Below are 13,828 nucleotides of genomic sequence, written 5' to 3'. Positions count from 1 at the left end.
ATGCTGAGTGTTCCACCCCTGAGTCGAAGCCCAGCCCAGCCCAGCCAGACGCCTCTGGTAGTGTAAATGAGGACAATGCCTGCTGGCCCACGTGATGGGGGGATGTAGACGGCAGCGGCGCCAGTCGCTCCGGGCACCATGGACGATGCCACAGTCCTAAGGAAGAAGGGTTACATCGTAGGCATCAATCTTGGCAAGGGTTCCTACGCAAAAGTCAAATCTGCCTACTCTGAGCGCCTCAAGTTCAATGTGGCTGTCAAGATCATCGACCGCAAGAAAACACCTACTGACTTTGTGGAGAGATTCCTTCCTCGGGAGATGGACATCCTGGCAACTGTCAACCACGGCTCCATCATCAAGACTTACGAGATCTTTGAGACCTCTGACGGGCGGATCTACATCATCATGGAGCTTGGCGTCCAGGGCGACCTCCTCGAGTTCATCAAGTGCCGGGGAGCCCTGCACGAGGACGTGGCACGCAAGATGTTCCGACAGCTCTCCTTGGCCGTCAAGTACTGCCACGACCTGGACGTCGTCCACCGGGACCTCAAGTGCGAGAACCTTCTCCTCGACAAGGACTTCAACATCAAGCTGTCTGACTTTGGCTTCTCCAAGCGCTGCCTGCGGGACAGCAATGGGCGCATCATCCTCAGCAAGACCTTCTGCGGGTCGGCAGCGTATGCAGCCCCCGAGGTGCTGCAGGGCATCCCCTACCAGCCCAAGGTGTATGACATCTGGAGCCTGGGCGTGATCCTCTACATCATGGTCTGCGGCTCCATGCCCTACGACGACTCCGACATCAGGAAGATGCTGCGTATCCAGAAGGAGCACCGTGTGGACTTCCCGCGCTCCAAGAACCTGACCTGTGAGTGCAAGGACCTCATCTACCGCATGCTGCAGCCAGACGTCAGCCAGCGGCTCCACATCGATGAGATCCTCAGCCACTCATGGCTGCAGCCCCCCAAGCCCAAAGCCATGTCTTCTGCCTCCTTCAAGAGGGAGGGGGAGGGCAAGTACCGTGCTGAGTGCAAACTGGACACCAAGCCAGGCTTGAGGCCCGACCACCAGCCCGACCACAAGCTTGGAGCCAAAATCCAGCACCGGCTGCTGGTGGTGCCCGAGAACGAGGACAGGCTGGCCGAGACCTCCAGGGCCAAAGACAATCACATCTCCGGAGCTGAGGTGGGGAAAGCAAGCACCTAGCGTGACAATGGCCCCGTCGTGTGTGGTGGGGGTCGGGGTTGGGGGGCATGGTGCAGTCGGCCTTCACGTAAACTAAGTAGGCAGGTAGGATCTGAAGAAGGCACAGGTGCAAGTAAAATTCGTCAATTAAACCACTATTTTGATTACGTTCCATTAGCTTTCTTCCACTTAGTAGCAAAGACGTTCTTTACTGACCACCAAATAAACCACAGGGTGTGTACAAGCATCAAGAGTGCCCAGTGAGGAGTGTTTTTCTCTGGGACTCAGCCAACCGCCCCACCTGACACACAGTGGTCTCCGGCCTAGGAGCACAGGACAGGTGCTTAGGTACAGGCAGACCCACGGTGTGGCCTGGCCTTGTCAGGGACAGGAGGACCTCTCCCAGGGTCCACCCACCAGGCCCACACTGTCTCCCTCTGACCTGGCCTCGTCCCCAATGCTCTGGGGCTGGCCAGCTCCAGGGGTCTGCGACTCCCCCTGGCCTCCTGCAGTTCAGCCCACTCTGACCTACCCCCACTCCCTCACAGTCCCTCGCTCAGCATCCTCCTCTTCCTCTATTTCCTGGAGTCATTTGAGATTTCTGTCCTCAGCCCTCAAGTTGCCTGCCCTGTCCTCCAGGGGAAGCCCCAGCTGAGACCTCCCCGTGTGACCTCCCCACCCAGTGGCTCTTCAAGCTGCCCAGCAGCCCTTGGTGATGGCGCACTGGCCAGTCTTTTGTGTTTCCTGCTAGGTCACCCATTGCTCCCAAAGCATGCGGCCCACTTGCTGGCCAAGTGCTCCAGGTGGTCAGCACCTAGACATGCTCCTCCCCCCTCCTTCCCCACGTCCTGGGGGCTCCCTTGGGATAACGTGCACCCTTTCCTATGGGATAAAGCACCAAAGGCCCCACGTCCCCCACCCCTTAAGAGTCCCAGCCTGATCTGTCCAGCAACCCTACATCCGCCTGCACATCCGGTCCCAGGGCACATCCGGAGCTCAGCCACCCCAGGAACTTGCAGGAACTTACTGTCGAGGAACACAGGTTAGCAATGGCCCCAGGCAGGTGGCAGAGATCAGGCCCTGCACCGGCCTCCAGAGAACTTCAGCACTTAGGGAAGGGGTGAGAGGACCAGAGAAGATCACCTAGCACAGGCTGGGCACACTCAAACAAGAAGGATCCCAGTGTGAGCAGAGGCCAGGTGTGTCCCTGAGCAGCGAGACCCCCACCCTAAGTGCACAATCTGTGACCTCCACTTGAGGCCTGGGAGCCAGACCTTGGTCTTGGGCCCAGCTGGGCCGCTCCACCTCCGCACGAAGGAGGCATAGGACCGGGAGGCCACCAGGCTCCTAAGGGTCAGACACCCACATCCTTGGCCAATGGGCAAGTGTGCCCACAGTGCACAGAGCACCTGCCAGGTCTGCATGGAGCCTGGGGCCCACATTACTGTTATCTGGGAGCTCCTGTTGGTGGAAGTGACAGGGTGAGGCCATGGCCAGCAGCGTAAGATGGGCAGTGCCTAGAGCAGAGGGGTGAGCGGGACAGTCCCACCCCGTGAGCTGGAAGCCAGGTGCTGGGAGAAGGTGATGGCTGAGATCACCTGATATGCAGCCCCCACAGTCCTATAACCAGCGCACCTCACAGCAGGCAAGCCCAGAGTGGAGGCTGCAGACCTGGGCCCAGAACCGCAGGTGAACCTAAGGGTACAACTTCCAAGGGCTCCATTTCTCCTTAATATCCCTCAGAGACGCAGAAAGCACTGGAGGATGTGAGCTCAACTCAGAACACAGGTTCCGAGTGCCGCAGAAAGCGATGCCAGAGTCACCCGGTGCTCCCACAGCCACCCTACCTGTAGCTTCCTCACCTGGGGGGCCCCTCGCTTCAAGCCCCACGGTCCTGAGACGTGATGCAGGCCCCAGGGCAAGGCTAGGGCTTGTGTGGGGAGCAGGATGGAGAGGCAACCCCCAGACTGTACCAGGTGTTCTTTAATGACAGTTCAAGGGGCCAATTAAACAGCAAACAGCTTGGCAAGGCCCTGGGGTGTGGTGTGGGCATGTGCGCCCTGTGCCAGCCTGGCCCCAGCACAGCCCCTTTCTCCAGTGACTCCTGGTATAGTCAACAGCTTCTGGCCCAGGCCTGGGCCCCGAGAAGCCTGGAGTCCTCTGCTGGGTGTACAGCTGCCCTGCAGGCTCCGTGAAGCGTCTATGAGCCCAGCCCAGGCCTGGCTCTAAAAGAAGTCCGAAGCTTTGCGCCGGGCAGGGAGCTGCAGCAGGTTGTCCGTGATGGAGGCCGGGTCCTGCGTGAGAGGGGTGTGTGTGGCAGAGCCAGGCGCCGGTGTGCTTGTTGGGGTCTGCAGCCCACTGGCCGGGGTCTTGAGGTGGGTGGAGCGTGCTGGGGATGGTGTGTAGCTGGCCCGCAGGGCCCGGTCTGTGTACTTGCTGGCCGTCCTGCTCACAAGGCGCTGTAGGGCTGGGGACATGGCTGGGCTCAGGCCTTTGGGGGTGAGGCTGGGGTGGAGGAATGGGCGAGAGAGGCAGGGTTAGGTGGGCTGAGAGCTGCCGGCAGCAGGGCCTCCCTCGGCTCCCAGGAAGAGCTTGGGCAGAGACACAGTCACTCTGAGCTGAGGAGGACAGCACTGCCAGCATGGCGGCAAACGCAGGGGATCCCTGAGGTTAAACAGCAGCGCTCAGGCCAAGCCTGAGGTCAAACAGCAGCGCTGCCCTTGGCTGTGGGGGCTGGGGTGGACCCCCAGGCCTCTGAGAGTTGGAGTCCTCATCCCTCTGCAAGGGGAACGATGACTCTCTCCACAGGGCTGATGAAAACTCCCAGCAGAACCATACGCCTGAAGATGCCTCTTAGGGACGGGCCAAAGAGGACGTGGAGGAAAGGGAAGATGGAGGAGGCCTCTCATCCTGTCCATGTGCGGCCACGCTCTGGATAGAGGAGCTGCCACAGTACCCACTGCAGAATCCCGCAGACCTGCCCTGGACTCTGCCGCATGGGCCATGCCTCCACACGGTCAGGGCAGGGGCCGAACAGGAGCAGGCCAGAGCCACCCTCGCACTTCCCCACCAGCCAGGCGGCCCCTCACCTGGCCAGATTCTCCGTCACTCTCCGCAAGGCTTCCTGCTTCTTGGCCCGGTTCTTGGCAGCGGCCTCGTTGGCCATTTTCAGCCCCAGCCGCTCCCTGCGGCCTGGCTCCAGGATCTACAAGGTAGCAGGTGTGTGGGTAGCTGCGCCAGGCCTGCCACATGCCAGGCAGCCCCTCACACAGAAAGCCAGTGTGGTGGGTGCCAGCCTCTTTGTTGCCTACAAAACCCCCACAACCCACCATCACCTCCCACTAAAAGCCCCTGGAAAGCCCCAAACCCCGCCTGACCTGCCCAGGGCCCAAAACTCCTCACTTGTCTTCGTGTGCCTCCCAAAGCCATGACCTCTGACAATCTCTCAGGAAAAAGAGGTGTTTTAATGTTTCCCTGATTATCAGAGTGAACATCTCTGTCTTTATCGGCGCTCTGTATTTTGGGCGCTTCCCCGTGTGTCTGTGGCCTATTTTGCTCTCAAGGGGGCTCATTTTCCTTTTCTGCTGCTGTCACTCAGAAGGCCCTTGTCAAGACCTCGTGTCAAGTCAACTGCGCTATGCTGTGTACTTTTTTCAGTCATTTGCATTTGTTTCATTTATAACATTTTCTGCTGTATTTGTTATTTTCATTTGTGATTTCTTCCTTTGCTTTTCTATTTAGAAAGTCCCTCCTAACTTAAGATTAGACTACAGGCTGGGAGTGGTGGCTCACACCTGGAACCTCAGCACTTTGGGAGGCCAAGGTGGGAGGATAACTTGAGCTCAGGCGTTGGAGACCAGCCTGAGCAACATGACGAGACCTCATTTCTACACACACACACACACACACACACACACAAAATTAGCTGGGCGTGGTGGTGTGTGCTGTTAGTCCCAGCTACACAGAAGGCTGAGGCTGGAGGGTCACTTGAGCCCAGGAGCTCAGTGTTACAATGAGCTATGATTGCACCACTGTTCTCCAGCCTGGGCAACAGAGTGAAATCCTATCTGTTAAAAAAAAAAAAAAAAGGCGAGGCGCAGTGGCTCACGCCTGTAATCCCAGCACTTTGGGAGGCTGAGGTGGGTGGATCACGAGGTCAGGAGTTCGAAACCAGTCTGGCCAAGGAGTTTGAGACCAGTCTGGCCAACATGGTGAAACCCCATCTCTACTAAAAATAAGCCGGGCATGGTGGTACACGCCTGTAGTCCCAGTTACTTGGGAGGTTGAGGCAGGAGAATCACTTGAACCCAGGAGGCAGAGGTTAAAGTGAGCCAAGATCGTGCCGCCGCAATCCAGCCTGGGCGACAGAGTGAGACTCCATGTCAAAAGAAAAAAAAATCAAACTACATATTTGCCACTATTTTCTTCTGGTTGTTTTATGGTTATTGTTTTTACATGTAACCTTTTCACCTTTCCAGAACGTATGCTGCTACACATCCTAAGGACCCAGCTCCCTTCATTTCTAAATACTCTGCTATTCAGTGCAATTTGAGTTGCCATCTTTATCGGGCCCTAAATGCTGACTTGGATCATGGTTTGTTTCAGAATTTCTCTTTTTACCATTGGCCTGGAGACTCGGGAAGCAGCGGCGGGCGTACCTCGGAAGCACCTCAGGCCTTGCCTTGCGCTCTCACATTTGACAGCGTGGCATCCTCTTCATTATCCCTCTTGCACGTTTGCCTTGGTTATCCTTGTGTCCCAGACAATTTAGAACCAAGGTAACCAGAACCTCTCCCCATGTTTTGTCTGGATGTGGGTTACCTCTACTAAGTATTCTGGGGAAAGGCCCGCAGTCGTATGGGAGGCCTGTTGTATCTGACCCAGCCCACGAGGAGCCTCCCCTGGTCTGTGCCGGGCCTCACACACTCCACCCTGACCAGTCCTACAACACCAGGCTTCAGCCGTGTAATCCAGCGTGCCCCAATCATGTTCTGTAACCAGGGGCCTTCTTTGCAAGCACACAGCCGCGTTCCATGGCCCTCAGGCCTGCAGAGCTCCTGACGTGTCTGTGACCATCCTGCCTGATTCATGAACAGCACCCAGCCTCCAGGATCCAGAGGGCCCAAGCCACTCCCTGCCTTGGTGTCTCAGCCCTTACACCCCCAAATCCCTCTGTGACAGGTCCATCCACCCACACCTGCCTTCGGCACCCTGGCATTCAGAAAAGCCAGCACTCTGCCCGTCAGCAGCTGGGGGCCGATCCCAGTGCTCAGGCCTGAGCCACAGGCACTCAGGGCTCCAGAGGTGTCCACCTCGGTTACACACGGTTCCCCCATCACCACAACCCACCTTAAAAGCTGGGCCCGGTGTCCTGTCCACGTAGGGGGTTTCCGACCCTTCAACTCTCAAGGGTGTGTTCTCAACCTCCCCCCAGGTCATCATCGGGGACTCATTCACACCTGCAGACAAAGAGCCCCAAACCACCTCAGGCCAGAGGACTCCCCACCACCCTCCCCTCCAGTCACAGCCTGTTCACCCAATGTGCATCCCAGCTAATATGAAGGCAGGCAGCTAGCCCTCTGTCCTTCCCCAGGACTCTGGAACCCTGGCACCTCCATCCTCCGAAAGGGAAATGCCAAGCTCCCAGCAGGCCCGAGGCAGGCTCAAGGCCCTACAGCCATGTGCTTAGCCTACGAGCCTCTGGGAGGTCTCCCCCAGCCATGCAGGAGGAGACACTCAGGCCTTCCAGGGCTCCCAAACCTCCTAGAACCCCGGGCAAACCTGTGGTGCCTTCACATGCCCTGGCCTGTGACACAGCACCAGCACCCAAGAGCACAGAGGCCAGAGTGCAGGAGGGGCACCCACGCATGCCATGGGACCACCTGAGTTTCACCTGCCCCGAGGTGCCGGGCCTCCCTCTCTGCAGTGCTAGGTAGACTTAGACTCATAAGCACTGTACACACACCCCCACCCGCTGACATCACAGTAAGGACCAGGACAGGACACGTCATCCCAGTACATCTCGGGCCAGGTCTGCCTGAGAGTCCAGCCCGCCCACGGCCCCAAGCATCCTGGACACCTGGCCTCTAGGGCCTTGTACAGACAGGAGACCAGGTCCCTGAGTTACACAAGGTGTGGGGCAGGCCAGATGGAGGCCAGGAGTAGCCAGGGCCAACTGAGAAGCCCACCTCCCCCAGGGAGTCCCAGCAGTAGACCCACTTGCCAGTGGGCACTTTTCTCACCAGGGGCAGGAGAAGGAGTGGCAACAAATCCAAATCCACCCACTCGAGGGGACTCCTGGGGGATCAGCTCCTTGCCATCGGGGCCCACCTTGCCCTGTTTGTGCTGGAACAAGCACAGAGGCTGGCATCAGGGGAACCACAGCCCACGCTCAATAGCTGGCTGGTGGGCAAACACGTGGGAACATGCTGGAAACACTTCCTCTCCTCAGGGCAAGGCTGGGGCTCTAGGGCTGGCAGCCTTCTTGGAGAAAGAGAGGGAGGGCCCCTGCCCCAACCCCCCAAAAGACCTTGAGGGCCTGTCAAAGTGGGCACCCAAGCAAGGGAAGCCCCTCCTCCCATCCAGGGAGGTGCCAGGGCCTCAGCTCGAGCTGCGCCTATCCCAGCAACTCCAGAGGATGCTGACACCAGGCCCCTGCAGGGGGCAATGCTGATGACAGGACTTCTGCTCTAGTCTCTTCCTGACTTCCCCACTTCAACCCCGTGACTGCCACAGTCACCGTCAGAAAGTATCTACTCGTCTTGCTCCCAGACTCAGAAAGCCTTTGCTCTCTGCCAACCCAGGGCCTGTCCCACCCCAGCCACCCCCTGGGGCTGGGCTCCCTCTGTGGCTCTCTGGCTTCCCTGCCCGGTGTGTGGGCATGCAGCTGCCAGCCTGGGCTCACTCCCAGCAGCCCCTTTTCTCTCTTGCCCCTGCCATCAAGGGAGCTGGCACAGATCTGGACCTACAGAACGAGTGTGACCAAGGCAGTGTTCAATGGAAGCCCATTGGGGCCGAGGAAAGACTCAGGATCCTGCCGCACAGGGCCCCAGATGGTTCCACTCACTAGCTCTGCCAAGCTCAAAGAGATGGGAGAGATCATGCCTGCCCCCAGGCAGCCCTGCCCAGCCTGGCCCATGCGGCCCTGCTGACCCGCCTGCTCACCTGGGCATTGAGGGCGGCTGCCTGCTGGAGCTGGCACCTGCTCAGGGCTTGGCTGAAGGGGTCCCTAAGGAAGCGCGTGTTCTTATGTACCACCTGCCGGGGCTTCTTAAACAGCTGCTCCTCGTCAGGGACACCTGGCAGACAAAGCAAAGGTAGCAGCAGGTGTTAGAAGGGCAGCAGCCTAAGGAGCATGAGGAGCTTGCTTCTCGGCCAAGTCACTCCCAGATGAACAGAAGCATTGAGCAGAACGCAGGCCCCAGTGCCACTGGAGAGGGCCTCACTCACTGCTGACCTCACACAGACCTGTCCACCCTTAGACAGACCCCTCAGAGGCTTAAACTGCAAGGGGGCACGGCCATACGCACAGCCAGACACACGCAGCTCTACCCAACACCTCCCCATCTGGCTGCCAGGCCTGCCGCTTACCCTCTGGATAGTACATAAGGGAATTCTTGGCCTTGTACTTCCAGGTCTCCACACCGGCCTGGCTGCTCTCGATGGCCTGGTGCTCTGCTGACGGGAGTTCGAGATTATCTTTCTGCCTCTGCAATCACATGGGGAAAAGTGATGGTCAGAGATGCCCCTGGCCATTGTACCCACGGCCCTGGGGCTCCCCCAACCACCAGGGGGTGCCTACGCCTATGTGACACCCCAGACCCCAGAGACACCTTCTCAAACTCCTCCTCAGCCTGGTAGAGCCAAGCGTGGCGTGCCCGGCTCCTCTCCTTGGCCACCTCCATGATCTCCTGGAAGGAGGCATTGTCCTCACTCGTGTAGCGGCTCAGGAAGACATCTAGGCTGGGCAGTGGCTCCTTCTCCTCCTCCTCTCCAGCCTCTCCTGCGTAGGGGTTGCGGGAGGAGGAACACAGCACCCTTTGTGGTCAGGAAAGAGGAGGACACCCAGGCCCAGGAATCACAGCTCCCAACATGCAGGGCTGGAATCCTCTCCCCTGGTCCTGGCTTCTGCCCATGAAAGCCCACACTGCCAAGGACTCCCCATGGGGCAGAATCCACCCACCCTGACTGCCCAGAGAGCCCTCAGGTGGTACCCTACAGATGCAGGGCCAGCTCCGCTCATGTGCTGGATGCCGCGGGAATTACGTGGTCTGATTCAGACTGGAGGGAGCAATACAGGTGTTAGAGCAAGAGCTCGTGATCACAGGCAGGCTCCTCCCCCACCAAAGTGGTGCCAGGCCTGTGGGTGCTAGGCCTCCAAATCCCCGGGGCTCTCCCTCACTGCCTAGGATTTCCTTACCTTACCCACTCTTCGCTTCCCGGTACCTGTACTACAGGTGGGTGGTCATCGCCTAATCATCCTGACCTGAGAGCCAGCCCCAATTCCAGGGATCTCATATGACCTAGTCCTCTGGATGGGGCCTCACAGGTGCTAAGCCACAACCCCAAACACCCCTACACCAACCCCATCGCCATGGAAAGTGGCACTCCCACTGAAGTGGTGCCCTGGTGCTGCATGTGGTGGTGCAAACTTCAGTGGGGCCACCTGGAGAGCTCTGCCTTCAAGTCTAGCAACAGTCCTGACCACCTGCTACATGTGAGGCTATGCACAAGGCACAGTGGCTACAAGTTCAAGACCCATGGGATGAGAACAGGGGTCAGAGAGATAAGAAGTGAAACCCCATTCATCTCAGAGAGATAAGAAGTGAAACCCTGACCATCTCTGAGACCTGCAGAAGTGACTGCCTTTTTGAGTCTGTTTCCTCACCTGTAAACGTGATGATGGTTCCTACCACTTAGGTTCTGAAAAGGATTCCTATATTTACTGGCATGTAGGTGTACAGGTATTGAAAATCTGCAAATTGGCTAGGCATTATGGCTCACACTTGTAATCCTAGCACCTCGGGAGGCCCAGGTGGGAGGATCACTTGAGCTCAGGAGTTTAAGACCAGCCTGGGCAACATAATGAAACCTCATCTCTATAGGAAAAAAAAAAAATCTACAAATTGTCCTGTGACGCACAAGCTACATTTCAACAGAAAATCAAGCTTCAAAGACAACAAGGACTGTGTTACTGGCCAAAAAAGCTGGATTGTAAAGCAAAAAATATCACGTTTGTGCAAACACACAACACATCTGTGCTATTCCAGCACACTGGAGTCTACAAACTGATAGGAAAGAGCGTCTCATTTGTCTATACACGCACTGACATTCTATTACTGATGAGAAGAGGGCCTGACCATGCAGAAGTCCCATGGCGTGCAGAACACTTGCATCCAACAGGACTCAGAGTGCCCTTTCCTAAACGGACTCCCCCATCAAGTCACGATGTTACCATATAGAGCTCTGTGTCCCAGCAAACATGCTGAAGATGCCAACTCTTTCATCTGTTCCATGTGTATCTGTGCAAGGCCCACAACACCATGTGTGCTGTTCCCAACACAGAGCATACAGATGAAAGCAAAACAAAGCTTCTGCTCTTGCGCAAGGGATGCCAATTAGGGAAAGAGACCATAAACAGAAATGCCTTTAAAATGTTATGTCTTGGCCAGGCGCGGTGGCTCACACCTGTAATCCCAGCACTTTGGGGGGCCAAGGCAGGCAGATCACCTGAAGTCAGGAGTTCAAGACCAGCCGGACCAACATGGCAAAACCCCATCTCTACTAAAAAATACAAAAATTAGCCAGGAGTGGTGGCGGGCGCCTGTAATCTCAGCTATTTGGGAGGCTAAGGCAGGGAGAATTGCTTGAACCTGGGAGGTGGAGGTTGCAGTGAGCTGGGATCACACCATTGCACTCCAGTCTGGGTGACAGGGCGAGACTCTGTGTCAAAAAATAAAAAATAAAATGAAATAAAATAAAATGTCTTGTGATGAAAAACCAAAGCCAGGCTGGAAGCCACAGAGCACCAGTGGTGTTGTGACTTTAAAATGGCAGGTCAAGAAAGATTTCTCTGAACAAGTAACACCTATGCAGAGATCTATAGGAAGAAAAGCAGTGAGCCATGCAGTTATCTGGGAAGTGACCAACATGAAGGAAACAAGTAGAGAGGCCCTGAGGCATCTTCAGGATAGTGACAAAAGGGGCCTTCCAACATCCATGAAGCCCACAAGGCAGGGCTGGAACACAGCAGAAAAGCCAGCAAGAGCTGGTGAGAGTCCCATTTCACAGACGCGAGCCACGTGTGGGAGATGGACCCAGATGTTCTACCACTTAGACCAATGTCCTTTGACTTCACAGGCTGCTATTTACGCAAGACCCCTCAGGAACAAGATGTGGCCTGCAGCCCCCTGGACCACCCCCTCAGGGCCTCACAGGCTAAGATTCCCAGGCAATCCTGACCATGTGACTTAAAGAGGGCACCGTCACTCACCATCCTCCAGGCCTCGGCCGCGGGGCCTGGGCTTGTTGCCCACGACTCCAGTGCCTGCATGCACGTCAGGGGTTTCAAACGTGGCTGGAGTCACATCTAGGGGAAGAGAGGGGGCTAAGAATTAGAGTGAGCCTGAAGCAACAGTTCAGCAGGCTTTCCCCTCTCCGCCACCCACGGGGTCCTCATACAGGGTGGTGGGGGCTCCCGGGACATCTTGCCCAAGGCAGAGCCAAACTTGATGGCAATCTGGCGCATCCGTTCCAAGTCTCCATTCTCCTCGGCTTCCAGGTACTCCTTCTGTGCCTGGAGCTTCTCCACATCAGGAAAGAAATCCCTTTGGATGACCGTCTGGAGGCCCTGCAAGGAGAGATCAGAATGAAAGTCAGAGGCCGGGCACGGTGGCTCACGCCTGTAATCCCAACACTTTGGGAGGCCAAGGGAGGTGGATCACGAGGTCAGGAGTTCAAGACCAGCCTGGCCAACATGGTGAAACCCCGTCTCTACTAAAAACACAAAAATTAGCCGGGCGTGGTGGCAGGCGCCTGTAATCCCAGCTACTTGGGAGGCTGAGGCAGAAGAATCGCTTAAACCCGGGAGGCGGAAGTTGCAGTGAGCCAACATCGCGCCCCTGCACTCCAGCCTGGGCAACAGAGTGAGACCATCTCAAAAAAAAAAAAAAAAAAGAAAAGAAAAAAAAAAGAAAGTTGGAGCTGCAGTCTGGGCGCTCCTGCCTCACAGGTCCACTGCTGTAGATGCTAAGGCACTTGCTGAACCTCCTTCAAATTCTACTTCCCCAATGACTGGGGCTGGCTTGACGGAGCTTGAGGGCACTTTCTAGCGAGGTTGAGCATCCCATATGGTAGCCATGCTGCAACCTCTAACATTACTAAACACTCTTCTGATGTCCGTGAAACCCTTCTCTCTCGCCCTTGCTAACTGGTCATTCTCATTCTCCATTGCTGGCTTCCCACAAGCCAGACCAATGTGGGTGTTGTCACTTTCATTCCACACATGACTTTCTATTTCCAATCTAAACCTTTTCCCTGGCGGCATGGTGGCTCACGCCTGTAATGCCAGCACTTTGAGAGGCCAAAGCGGGAGGATCACCTGAGGTCAGGAGTTCGAGACCAGCCTGGCCAACGTGGTGAAACCCCGTCACTACTAAAAATACAAAAATTAGCCGGGCATGGTGGCGGGCACCTGTAGTCCCAGTCACTCGGCAGGCTGAGGCAGGAGAATGGCTTGAACCCAGGAGGCAGAGGTTGGTTACAGTGAGCCGAGATCGCGCCACTGCACTCCAGCCTGGACGACGAGCGAGACTCCGTCTCAAAAAATAAAATAAAAATAAACCTTTTTCCTGAGTAATTTCAGCCAGTCACTACCACCGGTTGAGATTCCCAAGTCTGCACCTCCAGCCAGACCTTGCTCCCGAGCTGCATATCTGGGCACCCAACCATCCGTTAAAGCCATCCATCTACATATCCCAAAAGGTGTCCCGAATTAAACAGGTCTAAAACCAAACTGACTTCCGCCAATCCCCGTTTCAGCTCCTCCTTCTGTGTGCGTGTGGTGGGGCGATGGAGGTCCACTCACTCGAGATGTTGTCACAACTGCGGTCTCTTTCCAGGAACCCCAGCATTCACACTTGCTGCCACTGCTCTTTAGAAAGCACTCTTTGCCACCATCCTTCCAGTTTGTCAAACTCCTACCCACAATTTAACAGAAAATCTTCTTTCCCTGACTCCCGTCCCATACAAAGAGAGCCGCTCCCTCTTTTCCCTGACAACACTGCTACAGCCTCTTCCAACACAGACGTCTTCCTCTGCCCTGTTTACTTGACTCGTGGGACCGTCCACACCCGGCTCCTCCACTTCCACGAGGAGACGGAGTGTCAAGACCCGAGAGAGGGAACCCGAGGGGAGCTTGAAGCAGAGGAGGGGCCCAGAAGTCGCCGGCGTCCGCACCGAGGTCGTACCTCAATATACTCTTCCTCGTCCAGGACCCGCTGCTTGCTCGTCGCAGCCCCAGCCTCTCCCGCCTCGCGCTTCCTCGGGGGCCTGGACGCGGCAGGAAGCAACAAAGACGAAGCTGATGCGCCCGGCGTCTCCATCGCTATCCCAGGAAAAAGATCGGGCCCCGCAGGCGTGTCACAGG

General features: G+C 56.6%; 2 protein-coding genes across 2 annotated transcripts; one reads left to right on the top strand and one right to left on the bottom strand.

The window, feature by feature from the left end:
- On the top strand, positions 1 to 1,350 carry TSSK2 (testis specific serine kinase 2). Its single transcript, XM_032138583.3, has one exon. It carries the CDS (start codon positions 139 to 141, stop codon positions 1,201 to 1,203), a length of 1,065 nt encoding a protein of 354 aa, XP_031994474.1. The 5' UTR covers positions 1 to 138; the 3' UTR covers positions 1,204 to 1,350.
- Positions 1,351 to 3,139: 1,789 nt separating this feature from the next.
- Positions 3,140 to 13,828, bottom strand: ESS2 (ess-2 splicing factor homolog). The gene is made up of 10 exons (XM_032138582.2): positions 13,650 to 13,828; positions 11,863 to 12,031; positions 11,675 to 11,770; positions 9,015 to 9,184; positions 8,773 to 8,890; positions 8,347 to 8,480; positions 7,425 to 7,527; positions 6,532 to 6,641; positions 4,272 to 4,387; positions 3,140 to 3,687 (listed from the first exon to the last, which is right to left on the bottom strand). Exons 1-10 carry the CDS (start codon positions 13,782 to 13,784, stop codon positions 3,408 to 3,410), a joined length of 1,431 nt encoding a protein of 476 aa, XP_031994473.2. The 5' UTR covers positions 13,785 to 13,828; the 3' UTR covers positions 3,140 to 3,407.

Source organism: Hylobates moloch, unplaced genomic scaffold (assembly GCF_009828535.3).
Source record: "Hylobates moloch isolate HMO894 unplaced genomic scaffold, HMol_V3 SCAFFOLD_19, whole genome shotgun sequence".
Taxonomy (NCBI): Eukaryota; Metazoa; Chordata; class Mammalia; order Primates; family Hylobatidae; genus Hylobates; species Hylobates moloch.
The sequence above is the reverse complement of the archived record's forward strand: the minus strand, read 5'-3'. Positions and strand labels throughout refer to the sequence as shown.